At 51.8% G+C, this 26041-nt stretch overlaps 9 protein-coding genes across 9 annotated transcripts; 4 read left to right on the forward strand and 5 right to left on the reverse strand.

Moving 5' to 3' along the window:
• Positions 1-57: 57 nt before the first annotated feature.
• J4E82_000514 (uncharacterized protein) lies at positions 58-1599 on the forward strand (the record flags this gene model as incomplete). The annotated part of the gene is made up of 1 exon (XM_051726835.1): positions 58-1599. The coding sequence occupies one exon, from the start codon at positions 58-60 to the stop codon at positions 1597-1599; it is 1542 nt and encodes a 513-aa protein (XP_051593260.1).
• A 1279-nt stretch (positions 1600-2878) lies between these two features.
• J4E82_000515 (uncharacterized protein) lies at positions 2879-4269 on the forward strand (the record flags this gene model as incomplete). The annotated part of the gene is made up of 2 exons (XM_051726836.1): positions 2879-3324; positions 3384-4269. The coding sequence occupies 2 exons, from the start codon at positions 2879-2881 to the stop codon at positions 4267-4269; spliced, it is 1332 nt and encodes a 443-aa protein (XP_051593261.1).
• A 1044-nt stretch (positions 4270-5313) lies between these two features.
• J4E82_000516 (uncharacterized protein) lies at positions 5314-6254 on the forward strand (the record flags this gene model as incomplete). The annotated part of the gene is made up of 4 exons (XM_051726837.1): positions 5314-5377; positions 5426-5460; positions 5514-5740; positions 5831-6254. The coding sequence occupies 4 exons, from the start codon at positions 5314-5316 to the stop codon at positions 6252-6254; spliced, it is 750 nt and encodes a 249-aa protein (XP_051593262.1).
• Positions 6255-9604: 3350 nt separating this feature from the next.
• Positions 9605-10443, forward strand: J4E82_000517 (uncharacterized protein; the record flags this gene model as incomplete). Its single annotated transcript, XM_051726838.1, has 2 exons — positions 9605-10128; positions 10188-10443. 2 exons carry the CDS (start codon positions 9605-9607, stop codon positions 10441-10443), a joined length of 780 nt encoding a protein of 259 aa, XP_051593263.1.
• A 1364-nt stretch (positions 10444-11807) lies between these two features.
• Positions 11808-13980, reverse strand: J4E82_000518 (uncharacterized protein; the record flags this gene model as incomplete). Its single annotated transcript, XM_051726839.1, has 2 exons — positions 11808-13829; positions 13885-13980. The coding sequence occupies 2 exons, from the start codon at positions 13978-13980 to the stop codon at positions 11808-11810; spliced, it is 2118 nt and encodes a 705-aa protein (XP_051593264.1).
• A 2310-nt stretch (positions 13981-16290) lies between these two features.
• Positions 16291-18610, reverse strand: J4E82_000519 (uncharacterized protein; the record flags this gene model as incomplete). Its single annotated transcript, XM_051726840.1, has 3 exons — positions 16291-17050; positions 17101-18355; positions 18418-18610. 3 exons carry the CDS (start codon positions 18608-18610, stop codon positions 16291-16293), a joined length of 2208 nt encoding a protein of 735 aa, XP_051593265.1.
• Positions 18611-20019: 1409 nt separating this feature from the next.
• Positions 20020-20994, reverse strand: RPS4 (40S ribosomal protein S4; the record flags this gene model as incomplete). The annotated part of the gene is made up of 3 exons (XM_051726841.1): positions 20020-20368; positions 20493-20856; positions 20922-20994. 3 exons carry the CDS (start codon positions 20992-20994, stop codon positions 20020-20022), a joined length of 786 nt encoding a protein of 261 aa, XP_051593266.1.
• Positions 20995-21599: 605 nt separating this feature from the next.
• Positions 21600-22864, reverse strand: J4E82_000521 (uncharacterized protein; the record flags this gene model as incomplete). The annotated part of the gene is made up of 4 exons (XM_051726842.1): positions 21600-21667; positions 21720-22451; positions 22504-22761; positions 22810-22864. The coding sequence occupies 4 exons, from the start codon at positions 22862-22864 to the stop codon at positions 21600-21602; spliced, it is 1113 nt and encodes a 370-aa protein (XP_051593267.1).
• Positions 22865-23190: 326 nt separating this feature from the next.
• Positions 23191-25355, reverse strand: J4E82_000522 (uncharacterized protein; the record flags this gene model as incomplete). The annotated part of the gene is made up of 10 exons (XM_051726843.1): positions 23191-23519; positions 23574-23781; positions 23837-23858; positions 23917-24204; positions 24256-24357; positions 24407-24441; positions 24529-24625; positions 24681-24789; positions 24837-25029; positions 25086-25355. 10 exons carry the CDS (start codon positions 25353-25355, stop codon positions 23191-23193), a joined length of 1653 nt encoding a protein of 550 aa, XP_051593268.1.
• Positions 25356-26041: the final 686 nt, after the last annotated feature.

The raw sequence follows: 26041 nt of genomic DNA on the forward strand, positions 1-26041 counted from the left end.
TCATCAGCCACGCATCAAGCAGGGAGCCAATACTAGGAGCTTTGCACTCACAATCGCATGGCTGCAGTTGGCTCTACACTATCTTTCCAGATGGAGCAACACAAAGCTACTGTAGAGACAGTTCGCTCTCGCATACAGCATTTCTACAACACCAAAACCGGGTTCCGAGTCTACCATGGCAGCACCAATTCCACTCGCCATGCTAATTTCGACCGAGATTCCATTGTCGATGTCAGCTCCCTCAACCACGTTTTATCTATCGACAGAGAGAAGAGAACAGCGCTTGTCGAACCTAATGTCCCCATGGATGCCTTGGTCAGAGAAACCATGAAAGCGGGCTTGCTGCCTCCAGTTGTCATGGAATTTCCAGGCATTACCGTAGGAGGAGGTTTTGTGGGCACAGCAGGAGAAAGCAGCAGTTTCAAGCACGGCTTCTTCGATCGTACTGTCCTAAGCGCTGAAGTGGTCTTGGCAGATGGCACGCTTGTCACGGCTTCTCAGAGCGAGAATCAAGGGCTCTTCGAAGGTCTGAGAGGTAGTTTTGGAACTCTCGGGGTACTCACATTGGTGGAATTGCAGCTCATCCCTCTGCAAAAGCTAGTCGAGGTGACCTACCACCCAACGTTTTCCTTTGAGAACGCCACAGACAAGATGCAATACCACACCACCGACCAAAGGAACGACTACGTTGATGGGGTCTTATTCTCCAAAGGCACCGGAGTTATAGTCACAGGTCGCCTCGTTGACGCAGAACATACGCCTGGGCTACCTATTCAACGATTCTCTAGACCCTGGGACGAATGGTTTTGGATACGCGCGAAGGCGCTTGCATCGAAGGGTATTATTACAAAGGAACTTGTTCCGGTAGAAGACTACCTGTTTCGTTACGATCGTGGGGCGTTCTGGATGGGCATGTATGCTTACAAGCAGTTTATGGTCCCTTTTATGCGGTTCACACGCTTCTTGCTGGACTACTTCATGCACACACGAATCATGTATCACGCGTTACATGCCTCTGGGTATACGGACCGTTTTATAATCCACGACATCGCATTTCCGGCGGCAAACACTGCATCCTTCTTGGACTATGCGGACCAATCGTTCAATATATACCCGATCTGGTTGTGTCCACTGCGACAGGATGGTAGAAGCTCTATGGGACACCCTAAGCCGTTCGAGGGCCCGATTGGCGGAAAGCAGATGGGTGCATACGACGGTAAATATATCAGTGTTGGAATCTGGGGTCCATATCCATCCAGCGAGGTTGAGTATGTCCGCGCAAATCGCGAAATCGAAGCAAAGATGCGCGAGCTTGGTGGACTCAAGTGGTTATACTCGCGTGTCTTCTATACCGAAGACGAATGGTGGCAAGTCTACGACAAGCACGAGTACGATGCTCTTCGTAGCAAGTACAACGCAAATTCCCTGCCAAGTATATGGGACAAGGTCAAAGATAGGGGAAGGAAGGAGGAATTTGGTCCAGGTCTGAAGGGTATGTTGAAGCGGATCGTGAAGAGCAATGACCTGTTGAGTGGGCTATATGGCATCTACAAGGCGGTCAAGGGCGGAGATTACATGTTGAAGAAGAAGGTTTCCTAGGAGAAACTGGTTGAATGTTGGCTGTATGTTTCTCAGAATTGCATGTAGAACGATTTCGGTTAGCGCCATCCCTCAGACGCATCGCTACTTTTCCTATCTCTCCTCGCCTCACCTACTCTTTGCTTTCCCCCTTTCCGCCGATTACAAAACCCATTTTCTCTATTGCAAATAATGGGTTTTTGATGGGAACGCGCGATTGCGATCGTCACGGAAGCCTTGCTGCCGTCTAGGAATAATGACGTCTTAGGGGTCGGACTCCTTCTGCGATCAAGGCGTAGGAATTCCAAATTCTTAGCGCAAATCAACGATCAACACCACGGACACGGCAGCCGTGCTCAATGACAGCTCAACGTGAATGTATAAGCAACAACGTTTTGGCAATCTCGGCATCCAGACCTTCGAAAATGACGCCTTTGTGTCCAATCACAGCGCATCGTCATCCTCGAGCCTCGAAATCGTTCCGACTATACATGCCCATGCAGGTTGTGTACCACTGGTACTTCCGGACACCACCACGAGCACATGGGCAGAGGCAATGAACGATAACTTGGGCTGCAAGGATTCCCTGCGTGTCCGCCAAAACTACCGCTTAAAAGCAGAAAGTGGCTGACCAACCTGCAGCGTGAGGAAGCTGTCCGGTGAGGCTTCCCGTTATCTTAATACGTCCTACGCATGTGCTATTGACGTCTTCTAGAATGGAAGATCGCAATGTACCCGCTTGTGGTAGCTTCCGCTGGAGTGGGAAAGTAGTCTCCACATACTAGAGCTAGCGCTCGAAGAGCTTCATCGATTACTCAATTCAGCCTATGATGCCATAGGAATATCCGCTGCTAGGCCGAAGCTGCGCCCGATTTGAGAATTTACACTCTGGTACCCCACGATTTCACAGTTTCGGATGTTGTCTTGCCGCGTTAGCTGCCGATTGAACATGCAAACAGTTTCTCACGGTACTTTGACCAAAACGCCGGTAAGTGACTATTGGTTGCACAACGTCAATTTGGATGGCGAACCGCTGGATAACGCTATGGAAGCTTCCGATCGACGAGTTCGTGCGCTATGACTTTACTGATGGCTCCTATTTGGAAGGGCCGGAAGGGAAAGGCAGCTAGTCGCATGCTTACACGGCCACGTACTATATAGTCAGGCAGCCACATTGCATCGCGGTGAAGGTAAGCTCTGTTCAGGTCGTGTTTCACCTAATCCATTGAGCGAATATTTCTTTTCTCTCTTTGTCTCCTCCCCTGGATAGTGATTACTCAACCTTACGTTACTCACAACCATGGCTCCAGTCAAAGCAGTTTTACCCCTTGCCCTCGCTGGCTTCGCGGCCGCGAGGCAATGTTCGACCTTCATGATTGAGACGTCGATTAGCTCGAGGCAAGGACAGTTCAAGGAAGTGCCCGTCGAAGGCAACCTCGATGTTGGCGCATTCGTTGCTCGATTTAATCAATTCGGCAAGAATTACACAGCAGAGCTTCTTGAGGGTTACCAAACGTTGGAGGGTACCTACAACATCTCCGCACAGTACTGTAAGCCAGACAGTGGCAACGGCAAAACCATCCAGCTCTTGAGCCACGGTATTGGTTTCGACAAGACATACTGGGACCTCGAGTACGACAACTACAACTACAGCTATGTCGATGTGGCCCTGGCTGCTGGCTACAGTACGCTCGCGATCGACCGTCTAGGTATCGGTCTATCTTCTCATGGAGACCCATTCAACGAGTAAGTGGGAAACGCAACTCGTTCTGCATAGTTTACTGACCATTCTCTTTTCTTATCAGGATCCAAGCTCAAGCTGAAGTTGAAGCTCTCAACTCTGTCACTACGCAACTGCGCAAGGGCGAGATCCCAGAGATTAGCTGCGCATACGACAAGGTCATCCACGTTGGTCACTCCTTCGGTAGTGTCCAGTCCTACTGGCTCTCCGCTCTCTACCCTGAGAACACGGACGGTGTTATCCTTACTGGTTTCTCTGTAGCCGGACAATTCCTGGCCTACATCACTGCCGGATGGAACCTGCACAGCGCTCGCCTTAACCAGCCTCTGCGCTTCGGAAATTCCTCGAACACCGTCGTCCGCGCTATCGCCGACCAGTATGATGTGAGCGAGAACGTCGTCAGTGGTCTTCAGAAGATCCTCGCAGCTGCTGGTGTGGACCTGACCTCTGATGAGGTATGGAACGAGGTCGCCACCACCGAAGTCCTCGACCTGATCAACGGTTACAACAAGACAGTTGACACCCTCAACTACCCCTCTGGATACTTGGCACACTCCGACCTCACTGCCTTGCAGTACGCTTTCCTCCAGCCTGGCAACTACGACGTTGGCCTAGCTCTCGTAGCCGAGAAGACCAAGCAGCCCGTCACCACCGGTGAGCTCTTGACCATCGGTGGCTCGCCCAGTTCATCTCCCTTTACTGGCCCCGTCCTTGTCATCACCGGTGAAAACGACGTACCATTCTGTGGAGGAAACTGCTACGGTCAAGTCATGGGTACAAACACCTCCAACATCCCCGAGGGTGTCGCCATGGCTTACCCATCAGCCTCTGCTTTCGAGGCGTACATTCAGCCTAACACTGGTCACGGCTTGAACTTCCATTACAACGCCACCGCTGGTTACCAAGTCATGCAGGACTTCTTGGCAAGCAATGGTCTTGCTGCGCAGTAAACATCTCAAGCTTTGCATTCTGTCACTTTGACTTGTCGCTGCGCTTCCGAGCAGGTTAAAAGCTTTTGAAAGTACAACATAGCTTGAGTTAGCGGCTAGTAAATGAATACGTAATGTCTTGTAATTCATGTATACGATGATTGTTTGATGATTTTTTTTGCGCTACGTCTTTGTTATTGCTTACTCATGACCGTGCTTGTCGGAAGTCACAATCGGTACGTACTCTCTAGGGCATTTCCACCAGTCAAACGCGAGACTAGAATTTCCAATTCCTGACCAAAATGCTTGAAGCACAGATCCTCGACCCTGTCGAAATTGTATGAGGATTGAGTGCAAGCGCGGGTGACCAAATGCTGATGAATAAGAGCCTTGTTGCTGACTTGCAGCTTTCTAAGGTGGTAACCGGTTAGCTCCGGATGCACAACAGCCTCAACCGAGGCGAAAGTACATGGGGCCATGACGTTAGCAGCAGCGCCCTACATGTACTGCATACTCTATTGCTGGTTACCAAAGACTTATTCAGGACGAAATTATACCGGTCACGTTCCATGCGTGCGGTCTCAACACCAACGATGTCGACGGTGATCCACTTCGGGCATGCACGATGGGTAGACTACGGGCGGTAACGCGGGGCTACTCCGCGCAGGTAACCAGTTTTGTCGTAGTTGGGATGGAAGCAATCCGGTCTACTGGTTAGTCATGGCTTTCATAGCATTGAGGCTGCAGAATTCCCTGATGAAGATAGTAGTCAGCAAGCTGCGCGATGTAGAACTCCACTGCAAGCTCCACCCAGATGTCGGGTTGAACCACAGTATACGAGACCAGGCTTGCGGGCCAAGGCCGTAGAGACATTGGCACGAAGCAGTGGATACATGGACTGGGCTCTGAGCGGGATGCAAGAGTTGACAGGCAGAAGAGGAGGACTTCGAGGTATAAAGGGAGGTTTGCACCGCCTGTAAACAATCAGTCATCGCATCGCTATCGAACACCTCCCAGACTTCAATAGCATAGCCTGCCTATTCAATTCCATCACTAGCCCTCAAGATGAAGTTCGCTTCTACCATCGCCCTTGCGGCTCTCACGCTTCTCAACACCGTTCGCGGTGATGGTACGATAGTCAAACAATACATATCTTCCAATAGCTAACATATATCAGCTGTACCATGGGAGCGCATTGACAAAGACGACGCAGTAAGTTGCCATCCGAATTTTCAACCTATACCATAATCTGACGTCCAGCCTAGCTACTCCTGATTCTCGATCTGCAAGTCGGTCTCTTCCAACTCGCCAGAGATTGGGACCCAACCCTCTACAAGCAAAACATCATGGCACATGCCGAGCTAGGCAAGGTCTTTGACATCCCCGTCATCCTAAGTACGTCTGCGGACCAAGGTCCCAACGGTCCTTTGCCCAAGGAGATGTTGGAGATGTATCCCGATGCGCCGCTCATTAGACGTCAAGGCGAGGTTAAGTAAGTGATTTCTGCTTCGTTCACCTCCTCTTATTACCTAACCACTCGAAAATACGTCCATCGCTGCGCATTCAGCTAACACATCCCCAGCGCCTGGGACAACGCTGATTTCAAGGCCGCTATCCGCGCGGCAAACAAAACCCAAATCATCGTCGGAGGCATCACTACAGACGTCTGCACCACCTTCCTCGCCCTCGCCCTCCGTGCAGAAGGCTACTCTGTTTTTGCCAACGTCGAAGCTAGTGGTACTTACTCGGAGCTCGTGCGCGATACAGCAAATTCGCGCATGCAAGCCGCAGGTGTTCAACTTGTCTCGCTCTTCTCCATCGTATGTGACTTGATGAGGGACTGGCGCAACACCCCCGGTGCGAAGGAGGTACTGCCATACCTGGACAAGTACTTGCCGGTTTACGGAATGGTGGCAAGGGGACATGCTGCGGCTGTGGACAACGGAACGGTCATTCCTGGAGAGATCGATCTCATCACTGGAGAGAATGGGACGATTGTCATTTAGAGTGGCTTGAGTGCTTAGATGGTGGATGATGTAGGTGGACGAAAGGCGGATACTGGGGGTGGGATGCGAATCACAAGAGCGGATGGAGAGGAAGAAAATTTCATGCCAGATTAGCGTACGTACAACGTCAATATCAGAGATGTCAAAGCATAAGCATTCAGTGCCTAGTTTGAATATGTTCATTCACCACCACTTGTCTTTTGCGATCAAGCATGTCTTGCAGAGCGTTTGACGGGTTGTGCTCGACACATCGTACGAATATAGCAACGAGGTCTCTTATCACTACCGTGAGCAACAAGTCGTTCCTTCCGACCGAAGCACGGTGGCCGTTGCCTCGATGAGGTACTAGGAGTTGAATATTGAGGAGCCATGTCCTCATGCTTACCTTCCATCTATGTATCGCTCCATGGCATCATCGGCACACAGCTCGTTCACACTGTCAACTCCAATAAGCTACCGCTATCGGTTCATCGTTCATTTACTCTCACGAGCCGATTATGTCACTCCTAAGCAACAAAACTGCCTCCAGCAGGTATAGCACGCTGTGACGCAACCGAACACCGGCCATATACTCCTCCCTCACTTGCTGTATGGCTTATGTTACGCACCGAAAAAGTCGACAGATTCGAGTTACCGAGCATACACAGACATTGCACAGTTTGTAAGCAGTATATGTGCAATTACTGGACTGAAATGACTGAAGGTTGCCGTGCTTCTCGTGTTTCCAAACTTGCTCAATTGGTACAATGGACATTCGGAGTTTGGGTCGGCCGCGGTAAAAATGAATGTCCTGCCGTCCGATCCGATGATGCTCCCGACACGAGAACGGAATGTTGTACTGAAAAGAAGGGCCAAGAATTGCTGACCGAATTTACACCACAACCGCATCTCTGGGGAAGATTCTCAGAAGGTCCAATCGAGCCGTCAGTCAATATAACATAGCGGTTAGCTCTCTCCGAATCAACAGTGTACCTACCACCAAGCCCGGACCCTGTCTCAGGAAAGAATTGATGTTGATTCTGCAGTATGGTATGGTTCAAGGAAGAGAAGAGCAATATTACAAGGATGGCGCTCCCGAAAGAATGTCACGATGGAAGAGCACATCACGTCGAGCTTTCGGCCACAAAATCTGACAGACAGAAGGATCGAGGTGTTGAGAGGCAGAATGGAAGTATAGGGACGGGCGAGTGGAAGGACATTCCTACCAGAAGGTTAGAGCGGATAATTCTGGGGCAGTGCGAACGCCAGAAACATATAGATTCTATGGGAGAGGAGGTATTGAAGGTGGATCCAGGCTGTGTAACCATTTGGGATGAGCTCGAAGAAGGACTTGAGAAGCAATACTGCAATGTAGTAGCACCATGGAATGTCAGTTACGAAGAAAGTGACCCGTGGATCCGATTCTGGAGTGGCAGCGAGCGTAAAGGACTCGAGATACCTTATCACAAGGCACCCTACCGTCTTTGAGCAACGGCTGCTGGTATGGGGTTCCAATATTACGCTACGTTTCACAAAGACAATGATTCCATTGCCGACATACTCAAAACATCCACTACTTCCACTTTCATAATCGATATCTACCGCGGCCCTCGCCCAAGATATAGGTATCGTGCCATTTTGCGATATGATATCAACCGCGCATGCTGCTAACCGGTATACAACCCCACCAAGATGAAACACCACATGCCTCAATCCTGACCTCTATCAACCACAAGCTTTCCGCGGCATTTCTTAGCCATGAAGATCCGTTTCGGAAGCTCAAGCCATGCGTTTCGCGAGGAAAAGGTAATCCACGACTCCAACTGTTTGGCCTTCCGCTCGCGGTCCCGCGAAAATTTCTGTACGCTTAAATAGTGGTGCGCGGAGAAGACGCCGTGTTCGACATCTGACGTGACAGGTGAGACTTGAATTCTGAGAAAAAGCTATGCCGGCGATACACAACAACACCACGAGGTAACTCGGTGTTCGTATCACTCGCGCAACAGTTTGGTCCAGAGCCCTCCAGAGCGTTCGCGCTTTCAACACCAAGGCTCAAAAAGAACGGTAGGCTATACGAGATATCGCACGACTCCGCTGGGCAATGAAAAAAGAAAAGAGTATTAATAGCAGGTGCTGTGGGGAAGGACCGAGGATGTTTGCCTTCGTTCTAGCCTCAGGTACGACTCGGGAAGACGCACGCGGGAGAAGGAAAAATAGGCGTGCTAGAGCTAGAAAAGGGTTGGTACCGTATGCAGACGTCCGTGTGCGAGAGTAACGTTTCGCAGTCCGTGATAGCGAGTGGAGCCCCCTTGTTTGTGAGGTGGTGCGAGGCGAAGCGAGCGGAGTGAGGTCCGCTCTATGAGAAGGAGAACAAAACTTGCAAGAGCAGCGAAAAACGAGCAAGTTCGTCATCGGGCAGAAAATGTGGATTAGCTAATGAGGTGAACATCACCAGCATCATCCATCTATCCAAGCCGTAGTAATGATGCTAGAGATCTGCGGGGACTCCGCTAGCTCCAACTCATTCCCAGCCGTGCAGCTGCGCCTCCAGTGCACCAATGACCTTGCAATCTAAGCTAAACCTTCCAATGAAGACTACCAAGTCACCAAATATTTCATCCCAACCTCTTTACAGACAAAGCCGCCGTTCGTATACTGCTCAAACCAGTGCTCATCTCGGCTAAAGCTACAGCAGAAAGGCGCAGCGCAGCGCGGGACCCTGGGCGGTCGCTGACCTAGAACCTGGTCTGCCTCCCGCTTAGACCCCCGGCGAGATGCTACTGTGCGAAACGGCCGGTCGTGGTGTGGGCGTAGCTGATACAACAGCTGCGCTGAAGCAGAATGGGGTGATGATAGGAATTTGCATATAGACTGGGCCTCTGCTGCGCGCATTCAGATTTTTGCCTGTCGTCTCTTTCGAGTGATTCGAAGTAATCTAATTCGTGTATACTGCTTGTAGTTGTTGCAAGTGCATATCATCAGCACCCTTTCATAACCACCAACAACAACAGCAACACCGCACTCCCCTACCCAACTACTGCCTAATCTGCATCGGCTCAATACACCAGGCCTCCAGATAACGACCAACCTAAGCGTGGTAATCATACGGCTTATCATCGAGCAACCCGCTTACATTGCGCTCAAGGCCCAGTCCTTGGTTCTGGTATGTAATCTTAGCCACCAAGCGCAAGTACCCCCGAGACAACAGCATTAACGGTCCGAACAGATACAAGAAAACCACAACTGCTGCGCCCCTTCCCCTCATCTTGGTATAAACGTCACACCGCGTGGCTTTTCCAGCGCAAGGGAATACTAAATATACAATCGACTTTCTCAATCGCTACGAGAAAAGTCCAATCACTACAGCAAACATGTTTGCCAAACTCTCTACATCGCTTATCGCGACCCTTATCATATCAACAACACTTGCGGCGCCTACACAAACACATTGCCGATGCGAGATCGTCAATGATATCCCATCATCACCGGCTCCTGCATCAGCTGCATACACACCCTCGGCTGCGCACTGGTCGCCCGCAAATACCCTACCAAGTCCCGTGGCCGCAATAAATGTATGCGCAAGCCTAGGATCCAAACTGGAGAAGTTGCAGCACACTGAACCCGAGATCTACAACTCGTATATGCGGGGAGCAGTCAAGGATGCTCAGAAGCCATTACCAACGTCTGTGTTGATGAGCAATCCGGAAATGGCGGAAGATGATGAAGCACAATCGACATCGTCGCGGCCACAAGGGAGGATACTATGTTATCAAGAAGTTCGATCATCGCCGACCGAGTTCCACAGCTCGTTTGTGGGGCTATGGGCGCTTCAGATTATTGTTGTGTCAGCGGTATTGGCTTGTGTTGCTGAGGGTGTGCATTTGGGCAAGCGATGGTAAGACTCCACCCATCTTCAACTGATTGAACTGTATCACGTACTAACTGCATTTTCAGGATGGAAAACAAGAACACTCCTGAGCCAACATGCCAGAAACACAGCAGGTTGCGCTTATCGGGGGCGGAAAAGCGTCTCCTAGCCATTCCTACTGGTCCCCAGCAAGCAGACTTGGTGTGCAGCCCGGGCGCAGAAAAGAAGCTCCGAGCATACGAGACAACACGATACTTTGTCACGCAGGCGTCGAGCGGAAGGAGGGAGTTCATTGCATATGATGATGATAGTGATGATGAGGCAAACAGGCCTGTGATGTAGTATTACCTACATCACGGCTTTAAATGAATGTATTATGTTGCACTTTCAACTTGTACATGTTTACTATGCATGCATGTTCCAGCGATGCGACAGCGTGATGTAAAGTGACACCGTACTACACGTCCAGACAAATAACTGGGCCTTTTCTGACCGTTGCATGTCATGGGGTTTCACCCGCCATGACATCTGCGGAGAAACCTCAGCAAGCTTTCTTCCATCGCTTCTCAAGGATGCCCCGCACCCCAAGTTTTGCCTTGGGAGACACGCGCCGGTGCCTGTGCGACAGCATCGTAACATCCTTCATCCACCAATCCTCCTTCCTCTTTTCGTGCATCCGAACACCCACCTCCTTCGTGTAATAATGTTTGATACAATGACATTGCACGGCAAAGCGTGCGACAAGATGTTGCGATAAAAAGGACAGTAAACCCGGTCCGCAAACCAGTAAAGAGATTGGGTATCGTAAAGAAAGAGCAGAACCGCTATAGCAAACAATCTACATACAGGTCACCCGGACGATGCATCGATCCAATCGTGGCAGGGCGCAAACGGTCGAACCAGGTAGGTGGGCGCAAGGACGCACGGCCGCAATGGACGAAGTGTCGCGATCGGGAAACACATGGAAGCATCTAGTCATACCTACCAGAAAGAGAACTACTACTAATATACAAACAGTGGGGTATCGCAAGGGTGGAAAGAGGAATTAGTTGTTGCTTGGTAGTAGGAAGGTGTGTCGCTTGGAAAGAGTCAGGTCGCTCGGGTTGTCGCTATGGGCATCTCGATAGATGTCATTATGCGGAACAGAGTCCTGGTATGGGTCCATGTATTATCGTTACAAGTCATCGTAACAGGTCATCGCAGTGGGCTGATTCGCAGCGGGCTGATTCGCAGCTGATGGTATCGTAATGGGATAGTCGCAGAAGGGAAGAAGGTTGCTGGCATAGCATTCCAGATGGGTACCAGTATTAAGGGTTTGTTTTATCGCAGTTGGCAATGGTAAGGTTGCTAGGGTATCGCGCGGGGGTATCGTAGTCGTATTAGGGCGTTGTCGCAGTAGGCCAGGAGTCCGCATTCACATCACCAGGATGTTTGAGAACCGAGAGGTATAGGTGGAAGCCGTACATTAGAGTTCGTATCGAGGAACTGTGGGTACAGTCGTACAGGTGAAGACCACAAGATTGGTCTCCGGGAATGGCGCGCGTAAAAGAAAACAGGAACAGGATGTCGAACGCCGTAGAGAAATGCCGTATCCAGGAAAAGCGCTAATGTGACGTCGTAAGTGTATCGTAGAAAGGACAAAGTTTTGGTTGAGGGGAGCCGCCGGATCCCGCTCGCTGAACTGGTAGAGGTCGACAGAGTCAGGCTCACATGATGGTGTGGTAACCCTTCTCGTTCATGACGTCGATCCAGAAGGCATCATGGCCCTCATCGGACTGGCGCCATGTCTCCTTGATAAGCTGAATCATCTTGCGAAGGGGCTTGTTAGGTAGTCTAAGGGCGAACTCTTGCATGCGCCTAATGACGAACTCGCGAGCACCAACAATCTCTGAGTCATTGGCCTGGACATCGAAGAAGTCAATCGATGAGACGAACTTCAGCTCAGAGGCAGCAACGACGAGCAGAAGAGGCTGAATACAGAATGTACCAGACGAAGAGGGCAGAGACTGAAGCGAGCCGATGATGTGCATCGCAAGAGAGTTGAGCCATAACTTCATGTCGGTATCCTCGTAGACTGTCTCAAATCGTGGGGCTGGGAAGTCAAGGTTCATGTTGTCGGAGCCCTTAGGCTTGTCTGATCCCAAACGCTTGCGAAGAATGGAAGGGAAGACGCGGTAGATCTCCAACAAGCCAGCAAGACGATACGCTTCAGCAATGGTAACGAAGTGTTCCTTGGGAGTACGTTCATCACCCGTGTCAATGACCTGGTCAACCGATGGATAGTCGACAGCTAAGAGGTCTTCTTCGAGCGATGCGGCGTTCTGAAGGTTTTCCTGTCGTCGACGGAGGTCCATGGAGGATTCCCGATCCATTGAGCGCTCCTTACGAACCAGGCGACCGACCTCAGCGAACAGGAAGTGAATCATAGGTGCGATGCCTGTCCAAGGATGAGGAACAATCTTGCCTTGTGGTCCGCGTGCAGCAGGAGTAGTCTTCTTGGAGGTGATGCTAGGTCGCAGTCCTGACTTGGGAGAGAAGCTCATTGCGTCTTCTGTTACGAAGCCCATGAGCATCTCCCAGTGGATCAAGGATTCCTCGAAGAACTGTGCTTCACGCTCGAACTCGATTCCTCCTGACCGGCTGAAGAGCTTAGGTAGAATCAGATCCCTTGCGAGAGACAGGTACTCTAGTCCAAGTGCGTTGCTGTCGTGCCATGATGTAGTGAGACCCAGCAGCATGATGCTCAAGAAAGTTTTGGTCGTGCTTTTGTGGTCCCTTTGTGCAAGCGGGAGCTCTGCTTCCAATGCCTCACGAGCCTTACGCTGTAGCTCAAGGCCTGTAGCCGCCATGTTGGGGAAGGTGTTAGCCAGGTGCGCGGCAGCCATGGATTGGATCGCATAGTTGATGGAAGGACACTCCTTGTAGATGCGGCCAATGGTAGTCCGGAAAGGATTAAGAACAGAATCAAAAGAAGAAAATACACCACAAACGTCCTTGAAGTAATGCTGGACGAGCAGCGACTCTACATCATCCGGTGAGGATGGGTCTGGAGAAGGACTTGGAAGACGATACAAGTCGAGAAGCAATGAGCGCGAGAGTCTGGGGCTGGATTCCCGTGTTGAGTCTCGTTCCATTGTAGGTAATGACGAGGAAGTCATGTCTTGCTTCTGTGAAAGGTCTTGCATGTCAAAGGTAAGGTCCTCCAGTGATCCAGAGTCGAAGTCGATGGTCTCAAATGGGTCGAAGTTGAAGTCTTCGTTGGGCATTTGCATAGCATCGGCGAATCCGTCAAGCATGATAGGATCCATGTTGTTGACATCCTCCATGGGGAAGGGCTCGTACTCGCGGGGAGAGTCACCATCCTCGGTAGAAGACTCGTGTATTGAGGCTGGTTCCTCGAAGCTCGGTGGGGATGGAATTGCTGATGAAGTCTGTGTTGTTGAGAGTTGCTGTGTAGGGGTGATGTTTTTCCTGCCTGCAGGGAGTACGGCAGCCAACGCAGCCTCTATGCCGCTGGCGACGTTTTGGGGAAGGGGAGATTTGGCAGCCGTAGGGACAGCAGAGGTGGCGTCAGGTGTCGATCTAGGCCTAGGAGAGGTGGACTTGGACTGGGCAGGGTTGAAGACTTCGTACTTTGTCGACCACTTCAGAGTCTTCTCGTAGCCAGGGCATGCGACGTTCCTCTTCTTGCACTGCAAGCAACCGGGAGCGGTCTCGTCACACTTGAGCTTTACTATTGTTAGCAAGTGGCCAACACGGTAGGCAAAGACGTAGGATTCTTACCCTCTTGAGCTTGCATCGACCACATCCGTTCCTGGACTTGGTCTTCTTAGCCTTCAGATCTCTCGCCAGAACCTTGTCTTGAGCCAATGTGGGCATGTTGAGAATGTAGGTAGACTTGGTGAGGGGAGGAGGTCTGGGAATGTCGAACGACAATGGGGTGAGATTCCCGGTGTGAAGTAACAGGACTTAAGATGCGGATCCAGACAACGCGGAAACGACCCTTCAAATGCGCGTGACGGCGCAGTGACAGACCCGATGGTTCCCTTCGCCTATCATTAGACTGGGGTGGGCCAAGATAGCAGCTGATAAAAAGGTGTCGCTGGTGTGGTTAATGCAGGGAGTCCAAGCCTAGATGCCGAGCTTCGGCCTTTCAGCAGTCTAGCTTTCCCCGATGCATCCGTATCATGCATCGGAGTGAGGCTGATTGGCCAGCCACTTGGATTCGCACTGACGTTTTCCGCTTTTAAACCCCTCTATGGGAGGACGCCCGCAGAGCGGAAAAGTTGGACATGCGATGGATAGTTTATCCGCATCGCCTGGAATTATCATCCACAGCGGGCTCGTGAAGGAGATTATGGCTGAAAAAGCATCATGAGCATGTTGAGAGTCTGGAGATAAGCCTGATCAACGGCTACCCCACAATGAACCAGAAGTGGGATGAAAGAAGTGGAATTGATAACTGTGTGTGGTTAGCGCTGGCGCTTGGCTCCACTGGCGGCATCATCTTGCTTCACGATACCTCAACCCAAGATAAAGCCACGTCTGCGCGCATGCCCCATGACGATGTCGGAGCGTCAACCAAGGCAGCGTCCAGGCCTATCCGTATCAGTGCATGCACACATCGGTATGACTCTGAAGGAAGAACCGCCTTTGTGACCGCCTCGTAACGAAGGGACCTATCACACAAGCTGCCTCATGCCCTCGTAATCAAGGTGTAGCACACGAAGGTGTAGGGACCGTTATCTTTTCCAAGGAGGCTCTGCTTGATCGGCAGTTGCCAACTGCGCTACTGCACTGCTTGTCGAGTTCTTCCCTTGCTCGGCGCCAGGCTACCGGGCTCTTGTTAAGCAATTGCATATCGCTAGTGGCTTCGTGACGAGGCACGTCGCGAGCTTCTATAGAGTTCGGCAGCCACGACTACCGAGTAGTTGATACCCCGCAAACTCGATACGATGGCGGTAAGGGTGACAAAAGCATCGTTGCAGAAATCCTGGGGTAGAAATCTGGGGACGGTGCATTCCAAAGTGCGCGATGTGTAATGCCAAGCTTGACATCGTGAGTCCTCGTCTGGGGAAGTGCTGCGCTAGAACACTAATTCACCCGGAGATGCACGCAATGATGGCCCGTCCGCAGCTGATCGCATCCGACGGAAAATTCTTCACAACGCCGGGAGGTTGAACGGCAGTATTATCTTCAGCCACGCAGCTCAACAAACGAACGATAGTATCCGGAATGTATTCCGAGACGGTTGCTGGGAGCGATAAGCCTAGAATGCTACTACTGCACGACATGCGATGGATATTTATGTCCGGCATATAGGGGCGCTTTCCGATGTCAAGATGAATCACGTGGTTCGTCTACGGCCCCATCATCACTTGACAGTACGAATCTGTGTACGTGTATGGGTGACGACGGCATACGAACGTGAGACAGAGGATACGACTGGATTCGGCCTGTTAGCACACTCTGTGGTTCACAACAAGACTGCTATAGTCATGTATCACCAAAGACAACACACGCTGCTCGAGTGATGCCATTGCTGCCTCATTTGTGTAAAAGTTTTAACATTGGTTATTCACTATCTTATCTTCCTACCATCCACTCACGCATCCAAGCAACCCCTACCAATAGTCATCCACCCAAGTTCTCCATCAGAAGCTTATGTACAGTCCATTCCCCCAAAACAGTTTCCGCGTCCCCTCATTCGGGAGTTCGTTGTTAAAAGTGCAAAAGTCCGCCCATATCCCCAGGGCTAATCGTTTACCTGACCCTTTCGCAATGAGAAAACAAGAAAAGCAGAAGCGGAAGAGGATGAAGAGCGCTCATGTGTATTCGTGAAAGGGAACCAAGAACAACAAAATGCAAACAAAAGTCGACAAAGTCGGCTGGGGTATCCGCTACCATGAGGACGTTGAAGCTCAGGACTGGCGGAGTAGAGATATCTTCATCTCCCTTCGATCCGGTCCAGCGGAAGAAGTAGAAAAAGAAAAAAATTGTGTGGCAGCGGCCAGGGTGAACAGCTCGCTGCTGGACTAGAAATTAAGGTATGCTCAAGTGTGCAGATGCAAACGGAAAGTTTTGTACACCTTGGAAGAGAAAACCTCAGAAGAGTGAGAGAGAAAAGAAGAGAAAAGAGGTCAAGGAACAAAAGGTATCCCTTTACCGTAGGAGACTCAGATGCCATCCCTACATGGCATTAGCACCTGGATATCTCGATTGATTCGACAGTCCAGGTCCTGGTCCCATCATAGTAGCAGGAGGTATCATGCCTCCACCGCCTCTTCCTCTGCCACCAACAGGGCCCCCACGTCCTCGACCGCGACCGCGACCCGCACCAGGAATCATAAAGTCGGGGTTAGCAGCGTTGGCTTCAAGGATGACGTCTTCCTGTCGCATGGGTCTACGTGGGCCTGGGAAGGGCGCAAATTGACCAGCTGCAGCACCCATCTCGGGTCGCCAGTTGGGGTTGACAGGACGTTGTGAGACGGAGGTGAAGTGTGAGGCTTCACTCGCGGCGGGTGAGCGCGCGCCTTCTGGAAGGTCGTCGTAGGAACTGTTGCGTGGGAGATTGGTGTCGCTGGAGTTTGTTGTTGAGAGGAAGTTGGGGTTGGGTGGAGCGAAACCACCGGGCATGAGAGAGCTCGGTAGTGGTGGAGGTGCTTGAGCTTGTGCGGGCTCTGCGAACCTGGGATCCACATCTTCATAGTAGTCGGAACTGCGTTCTGGCCTGTTGGGCCTACCGAACTGGGATAGCTGAGCAGGCATTTCAACAGGTGAGTCTTGAATTGGTGATAGGCCACGGCTACTGCTGTTCAAAGTGTTGACTGTTTGATCTGATGGAATCTGTTGTTGATTCCATCCTGCTCGCACTGGCATGTATTGCTGCTGTTGCTGTGGCATAGGCGGCTGTTGTTGTTGTAGGGGTTGTGGCCGTAATGCGGATTCACTGTTGAACGTTAACAAAATACACTGAACTCGAAGATACGTAGTACTCACTCGGTGGAATATTCGCTGGTTGGGCTCATGACCCCATCAGATGGCCGCCTCTGGGGTGCACCAGCAGGGAAGCCACCCTGTTGAAGAGCGAGCATGCCTGCAACGTCGCCGTCACTTTCCCTCAATCCATAGTTTGTTGGAGGCGTTCCTGTACGGTTGTCCATCTCAATGGCTTGGCCAATTGGCAGTGGTGGTCCCTGACCAGGCGGAGGTGCTCTGCCATATGGTGATTGCTCACGGGGTGGTGGTCCTTGGTTGTAAAAGTTGTTGTTGTTGTTGTTGTTGTTGTTGTTGTTGTTGTTGTTGTTGTATCCTGGAGGAGGCGCTCCGCGACCCATTGGCGGCTGACCTTGCATCGGAGGTCCATTCGGAGGTCGTCCACCTCGTCCGCCACCGTTCCATCCTGGTGGTGGAGGTCCTCGCATGCCTCCTCTTGGACCGTAGCCTCCTCCCCTTGGGCCACCATACTGCCCGCCTCTTGGTGGACCTCCACGACCCCTCATTGGACCTCCTCTTCCGCGCGGAGCACCGTTCATCATGGCGAATCCGTCGTTTGGCATGGGTGGAACAGGGTTGCCGTACTGGTCCATTGGCTGTCGACGACCAGAGGGGCCACGATTTGGTGGGTTCATGTTCTCAGAGCGATCTCCTCCACTGCTAACCGTCTTGAGCGAAGGGTTGCGCTGGTTCAGAGGCTGCATGTCGTCGTTGGGCGATGGCTTGGAGGAATCAAAGTAGGCCGCATTGCCGCCTGCCATGCCGCCAGTCATTGTCTCACCAGAAAGAGGAGGCGGTGATTCGGCCTTGGGAAACTCGGTAGTGACGGTTGCATTGTTGCGGTTCGCGTAGTAGGTTTGGCCGTTCATGTCGTCGTTCTCGGCGATGCGCCTCTTACGCGCCTTGCGGCTGACCAGTGTGCGCCTCATCGCACAGGTGACGATTCCGCTTGCGACGATAATGATGGTAGCACCTAGCACAATCCATCCTCCCCATCCTACGTGCGGAACGAATAGCAAGATATCAACGAGGAAAGCGAGCAGTGAGACCAGAAGAGTCGGAAACGTGAATATGAGCAGGGCGAGGAGGTAGCGCGGCGAATGGGCGGGCGAGTGAAAGTGGGCAGCAACAGAGAGACCGAAGCATATCAGCGTCATGAGAGCTGCGACGGGGTGCACGATGAGGATGGAAGAAAGCGCATGGCGCTGGGCGGATGGGAGGGAGAAGTCGGAGCTGTCTTCGCCTGCAAATAGCTTCTCTGTTTCCAACTGTCAGCGTCTTGGTCGCATATATACGATATATATATATATAAAGCCATACCTGTGTTGTACCCGATCATGGGCCCTTTGCAGCCTTGGTCGCCATTCTCGCAGTAGCCGAGGACTCCAAAGTGAACACCGCGATAGGTAGCGAGGGGAATGCTCTTGATGAGGGGCGTCGACAGCGTCGAGAGCAGCAGCAGCACGAATGCGACGAAGAATAGTATGGACAAGGGGGTCGCAGGGCGCAACATGACGGCGAAGGATAGCAGAGTCTAGGGCGTGGAATTCCGGCTCGCCAGAGACCGGCTCTCGAGATGCGACGGCGTGGTGTTGGAGAACCAGAGTGTGAAGGAGCAGACGGTCTGCCGGCTCGTGGCGTGGCAGTGGGCGCAGTCGTAAACGTGCCTGGGGCGCGACTCTTTCTCCCGACGTGAAACGAGCGACGAGTGAGGTTACACAGGTTATGCCTGCTGTGTCATTGGTACCTCGAAGCGTGTATGCGACAGTGGCAGAGGCCGCGATACGGCACACAGCTGGTCCGCGTTGGCCTTCGCTGGGCTGTTTGGGGGTTGCGGGGAAGCGTGGTGGGCTCGAGGGGGCAGGTGGTGGGCGGAGCTGGAGGCAGGAGCGACAGACGGTGCTGCAGCAGCGCAAGTAACGAGCGGACGCGCAGCCAATGGCGGACGTGAATTGCGCGACGGAGCGAACGTTGGAGCTATGCCAGGCTAGTCGCTGCAATAAACTTGGTAGCAAGGCGGCACACTATCGAGCCATTGACACCTTGTTGCAGCAGACGTCGACCAAGTCTCGCAGTGGATGTATGCTTGTTGGAGGAATCGCTCGACGGCGCTATTTTTCTTTCACCACGACCAGGCCATCGTGTCACGCCCCTGGCCCGCGCAGCAACCGTGTCTTACCCTGCGACTCTGCTTGTCTTCGGAGCCTCAGTCGGAGTCCCACACGCGTCCACGCTGCTCTCCCGAGTATTATGACAAGGATATCTATCGTCTCATTTCGCTAGTCGCACGCCCCACTGTCATCTTCCAGGTACACACAACGCCAGCCTCTTGTGTCCTTGTCGTTCAGACGAGGCTGCCAAACGCCTGAAACACACAGACGCTCATCTTCCTAGTTCTGAGGCAGCGCAGCGAGCATCAACACCACCACCCATCGTAGGCATGAATTTGCTTTTGTCGACGTTGCGGCTCTATACATTGCAATGCCTTATCTGCTCGAAACAGTGCACAAACATAGCGCCCTCCTATCGACCCCAGCCTGATCCCAGGAAAAAAGGATCAGCCAAACGCCACCAACCTATATCACCACACTTATCGCATTCCACGCGAGATCCTCTTTGTCTGAAGTCTTTCGCCTTCAACCCCCTACCGTGTAATAAGGCGACCCGAGCCGTCATAAAGCCTGCACGACTCCACATATAGCATGTCCATTCAAAGCATTTTATTGGGGAAGATGGAAGTGTTTATTTGCTTGATTCTCAGACCTCACATGGTATTCGTATGGAAATGCAGATACGCCAGATCCGATCAACCTCCCCATAGGTGATCACGAACGCCTTAATTTTAGGATCCGAGTCCTGCACCTATGGTCATGAACTCATGGGTACTTCATATGCTAACCTACAACTACGCCCGCCACACGTTTAGTGAGCGATGGCGTAAGCCCTACGGCGGTCACGCTCCTCAGCAATGGAGAGCTTGACACCCTTACCCTTGGGCAGAGAGATCCATGGCTTCTCCTTTCCGATGATGATAACGTTGGACTCACGAGTGGTGAACTCGTTGTCAACGGCATCCTTCAAGTGGACAATGTTGAAGCCTCCGTCGTGGCGCTCACGGTGAGTGATGACACCGACACGACCCATGTTACGACCACCGGTAACCATGACAATGACACCAGTGTCGAACTTGATGAAGTCGGTGATCTTGCCAGTGGCGAGGTCGACCTTGACGGTGTCGTTGACCTTGATGGCGGGGTCGGGGTAGCGGATTCTACACAAAAATTTTAGCAGCAATTCTGACATAGCCAGACCCTGGTCTTATGCCTGGTGAAAGAGGTTTCCCTCAGACACCTAGCCCAAACTGTGGTCCAACGGCTGATAGAGCGGGAACTTACGTTCGCGCATCGTGCGTAACCAAGTAGGGAATTCCGCCCTTGCCAAGCTGGACGCGCTTGACCTTGCCGAGCTTGTATTGTGCCTCCTCGTCTGTGATCCTGTGGACGGTGAAGCGGCCCTTGGTGTCGTAGATCAGGCGGAAGTTCTCGCCAGTCTTCTCAATGGAGATGACATCCATCAAACCGGAGGGGAAGGTGGAGTCGGTGCGGACCTTGCCGTCGACCTTGACCAGACGCTGCATGAGAATGGCGTTGACCTCGCGGGCGTTGAGCGCATACTTCAAGCGGTTGCGGAGGAAGATGATCAAAGGAAGGGAGTCGCGGAGCTTGTGAGGACCGGGGGAGGCCTTGGGAGCGTAGGCACCTGCAACATGTCAGTTTTGATCTCGCGATGTCGCATTTTGCGTCGATTGCAGGAGTTGCGCGTACCGGACAGCTTGTCCAGGAGCCAGTGCGAGGGCGCGCTGAGGCGCTTCTGGTGCTTGACGGGTCCACGGGCCATTTTGACTGTTGTGTGAGGTTAGTCGTCGAGGTTGTCGGATTCCTGTCTTGAGATCTGAAGATCCAGTGTGCGATATTTGCTCACGCACGCTAGTGTTAGGCGAGAGGCTAGCGCCACCAAGTCCGGCGCGCCTGCCATTGCCGCATCACCAACACGAGCCCTACCTTACAGTGTACATTAGCATCTAACAACAAAACTCGTAAAAATTAATAATATTGCTGACTTCTAGGTTCTCCATTATGTCTACACAGCTCTTATGTCTACATAGCTCTTAATACGCCTTGCTGTAGTAGGAAGGAGTGCTCTGCTCTAAAGAGATGTTTAGCTTCTCTCTTCGATATAGCGCAGCGCAACATTCACAAAGACTCGTCTACCAGAACAAATGGAAAATGCCGTATCATATTAGCTGAGCTACAGCGCAATATCGGTGCATCCCTCTGCATCCCTCTGCATCACGATGGCAGCTTTTTGTGGTACGAAACAGTATCATTGACGTCTCATCTCACATCATGTTGAAAAAGCAATTGATCGTTAGGCACTTCTCAACTTTTGGAGACATGCGATTGAACTTTTCCTGGTCTGAATTATATCTTTTTGTATCGACACTAGGCATAGCCCTTCAGTACCGCCGCTTCTGCGTTCAATATCGACGATCCTGCCGCTCCAATGACAGCTGCGACTAGTTAGCAATGTCCCTGATACCTTCAGGTGCAAGTCAGACTTACTGTTGTGGCTAAGTGCGACGAACTTGAGATCAAAGATGCCCGCCTCATCCTCCCTTATCCTACCTACACTAACAGCATATCCCCGATCTGTCTCTCTATCTAGTCTTGGCTGCGGCCTATCCGCCTCGTCCATGACCACAATAGCCTTTGCAGGCGCTGATGGGCAACCCAATTTTTGCGCATCAGACACATACTCGCGCATTGCCTGCTTGACCTCCTCCGCGCTGGGTGCCGGGCGGCGTTGGAAGCGTAGCGATACGCATGCAGTGTGTCCGTCAAGTACTGGTACGCGGTTGCATGCTGCGGAGACCTTCATAGGCTGGTCTACGAATCCTGTGACGTCGTCGTTGACGCTGCCGAGGATCTTGGATGCCTCCGTCTCGAGCTTGTCTTCCTCGCCTGATATAAAGGGCACGACGTTGTCGATGATGTCCATGCTGCTTACGCCGGGGTAGCCAGCGCCAGATACGGCCTGCATTGTGACGACTGAGACTTGATCTATGGGACCGAACTTGGCTTGTAGTGCTGCGAACGGTATGACGAGACCGATGACTGCGCAGTTCGAGTTGCAGACAAGGAAGCCCTTCTCCAGCTTGTGATGTTGTCTCTGGTGCTTGATGACGTCGAGATGTGGGAGGTTCACGGTGGGAACGACGAGCGGTACGAGAGGATCACGGCGGTAGTTCTTTGCGTTGGAGAAGACGGCCAGTTCGGACTTGAGGAAGGCCATTTCTACAATGCGTCAGAAATCTTTCTTACTCTGAGCGCATGCGCGTTTACTTACCGACGTCTCCGGCGACATCGCTGTCGAGTCCAGAGAAGACCATGTCACAGTCCTTGAACTCTTCAGGTGTGCATTTCTTCACCACCAATTCTCCAATGCGCTCGGAGAAAGGCAGCGCCTGCTTCCACTTGACGGCATCCTTGTACTTCTTGCCAGCTGACCGCTCAGATGCTCCAACAGCGTGTAGTTCAAAGTGTGGGTGTAGTGCCAGAAGAAGGATGAAGCGCTGGCCGACCGAGCCAGTCGCGCCGAGCACACCTGCAATTTAGTTAGTCAATAATCTCTCAAATGAGAAACTACACTGACCGCACTTCTTCTTGGGAAAGCTCTTGCTTTGAGATGTAAACTTTTCAGCGTCCATTGTGGTGGTTGTTGGTGTTGAGGAATTGAGTCAATGGAGTTCATAAAGTTCAGGTATGACGCAGGGAGTGGGGTGGAAAACGCGACGCCAGCCGATCACGGAGGTCTCCATGCGCGCGAGCATCTTGAACAGTCATCTATCTTGAACAGTCATCTCTTTGCCGCAAATCGTACTTTTTCATTACCAAACCAGAATGGTACTCAATGATTGAGATGCTGAGAAATCTATGTATGCCCTAACAGATGCACCAAAATGTCAGACATCCTCCCCATGGATGCTCCCCAAGGAACCAGAACGAGAAGAAAGTGCCGTGTCAGTATGCAACTCTACGCCTGAGCGTCCATGATCTTTCCTGGGTTCATGAGCCAGTACGGATCCAATGCGCCCTTGATGCTTCTCATCACGTTGATGGTGTCTAGGCCAAGCTCCTTTTCCAGTGATGCTTTCTTTCCCAACCCAATGCCGTGCTCGCCGGTACATGTGCCCTCCATCTCAAGCGCACGGTCGACCATGTCGTGGACGCATTTCTCCACAGCTGCTCGCTCTTTGGGGTCCTTGCTGTTGTACATGATGCTTTCGTGGAAGTTGCCGTCTCCAATGTGACCTAGGATGCTCGCGAAAAGGCCGAGGTCGTCCATTTCCTTCTTGGAGATTTCTGTCGACAAATCAGCAAACCCGCTTCAATATTAAGCTTAGCGTGACAACACACCGATAATGTCGGGCAGTCTGGAAATAGGCACCGCGACATCCGTTGACCACACCTCGTCACCTTCGCGACGGAGCGCCAACATGCTCCACAAAGACTCCTTGCGCGCCGACCATAGTGTCTTCTGCTCCTCGGCGCTGACAGCAAACTCAAAATCTCCGCTTTTGTGTTTCCTCGAAATGGACTTCACCAGCTCAATGTTCTCTTGTACCTACATGCAGTCAGTTTCATTCTGGGTAAATGCAGGCCGCATAGGGCTGACATACCCCTGCCTTGGTTCCCGAGAATCTGTGTGCGGCTCTTAGTTCATGCTTTCACATGTCAAACGGTTATCTTGACGACTTACTTGAAGAACATGGTCGGTAATTCTTTCCATTTCTTGGTCGTTGATCCGGCTTTGTTGATCACCCCCATTTGCACGTCGTCCATGATTTCCATCGCAGCTACTGGTATTCCAGCGCGCAACACCTTGGAAGCTGCTGCTGCGGCATCTCGAATCGTGGGGAAAGTCACAACTGCGACACTGGTTTCTTGGGGCACTACAGCGAGTTTCAAAGTGATTTCCGTCACTATGCCCAGTGTTCCTTCGGAGCCAACGAAGAGGTTGGTAAGATTGTAACCGGCAGACGATTTTCTAGAGACTTTTAGTCATTCTCATATCGGAAATTGTAATCATCTTGCATACCTAGGCCTGCGTCTTGTTTTGATGATTGTGCCGTCCGCGAGGACAACGGTCAGATTGATGACCCAATCCTTCATCGTGCCGTATCGCACCGCGTTAGTCCCACTGTGACGTTAGCTATAGAAACCATGTCGCCAGCAGTCGGCGACCTCACCTGCAGCTTGTACCAACCATGCCTCCAATTCGAGCCTGCCACGTCCGTTAACATAGGTTCGGATTTCCGCTTTGGGATTTCCGCTTGTTGGTCGCGAAGTCGTGTAACACATGAGAACGTACCGATGGACCGGGGTCAACTGGAAAGAACAGACCTGAGTCTTTGATCTGGTCGTTGAGACTCATCCAGGGTACCGAAGGCTGAACTACGACATCCATACTACAGGCTACGTTAGTATCGTAGATTTGATATGCTGAGCGAATTCTGCACTTACTCATCTTCGTGCAAGGCCACTATCTGGTCCATGAAGGAGAAGTCGATGCTCATTCCGCCAAACGGAGCCGAGAAGTTGGCCTCAAGGCTTGATCCTCCAGAATAGGGAACTGTACGCTATCAACACCCATCTCTTCGTCTATCCTCGTAAACATACTCATGGGTATCTTGTATTTGTAGCAGACCTTGGCGATCGAGGCACACTCTTCCGTAGATTTTGGGTAAGCCACCGCAACTGGGAGCTGGTCGATGTTAATGGACGACCATTCCGAGTATCCATGTCTGTGCAAATCTTCGTCATCGGTACTAATCGCATCTTCTCCAAGTGTTGTCCTTAATTCTTCAATTGCCTGCATCCAGGTAAGTGACTGATGCGTGCGAACCTTTGCACGACTCGCGAGCCTACCTTCTCCATCTCGTGTTTGGACGCATATTGGGGTCCTGAGGACTTGAGCCATGGCATTTGAATCCTGTGAGGTTCATCGTTGGCGCCATAGAAGTACGTAGTTGTGCCGGTGACAGCAGAAAACAGCAAGACCCTTCCTGAGTTCCAAAATGGCCGTTGAGAATGTTCGGATCTGAATGTCTGCTCGCGTCCGGTACGTGCTCGAGCGCCTCCTCGCTTGAGCAAAGGTGAGACTATTTGCCTCAGTCGCGCTGCTGGCTGGCGAAACATGACAAATCAACAGCGAAGAAGAGAAGAAGATGCAATCAGTTGTTGGGGCGGTTGATGAAACTAAAAGTCGAACCCGCCTCCACTAAATATCGATCAGGGCGCATTTACCGAACTAGGGTGAGGGAAGAGGAGATGAGAGAATAGTAGCAAGGCTGCCGTACGCATTTTGTGGATCTAGAAGCCGGACGGCAAGCACAGTGAGAGCGGGGAGAGATATCTCAGTCTAAACGCAGTTGGCGCGATTGTTCTTTCGGGTATCGCTTTGAGCGTCGTTGGCCAACGCACAGGTAAAGTCGCAATACACGTCCCAGAATTCGTGGGATGGGCCAGTGATAGCGTGGGAGGCTGACTAGATTCCCGATTTTATGTATCAAATTTTTCGGCTCACGCAGCAAATGAAGTCGTGCATGATCACCTGCAAGGGGGCTTGAATACACGCAAGGTGATTGCGGGGAAGACCAGGGCGATGACAAGCAAATGTGTTGGTTCGAGATGCATCGTGGCGACAGGTGACGCTGGATGACATTCCGAACGGCATGCCGTCGCGTGACGAGGCGTTCGCTAGGGCCCCGAACGGCTGCAGACGAGGACCGGAGCTGTGGATCTGGAACTCTGCGAGGTGCGCTGCTGCACTGTATGCTTCCTTTTCGAGGTCGAGATAAGTGGCAGAAGAGGCGTATGCCAGG

Source organism: Alternaria postmessia (assembly GCF_024291825.1).
Source record: "Alternaria postmessia strain BMP 2775 chromosome Unknown scaffold_2, whole genome shotgun sequence".
NCBI classification, from domain to species: domain Eukaryota; kingdom Fungi; phylum Ascomycota; class Dothideomycetes; order Pleosporales; family Pleosporaceae; genus Alternaria; species Alternaria postmessia.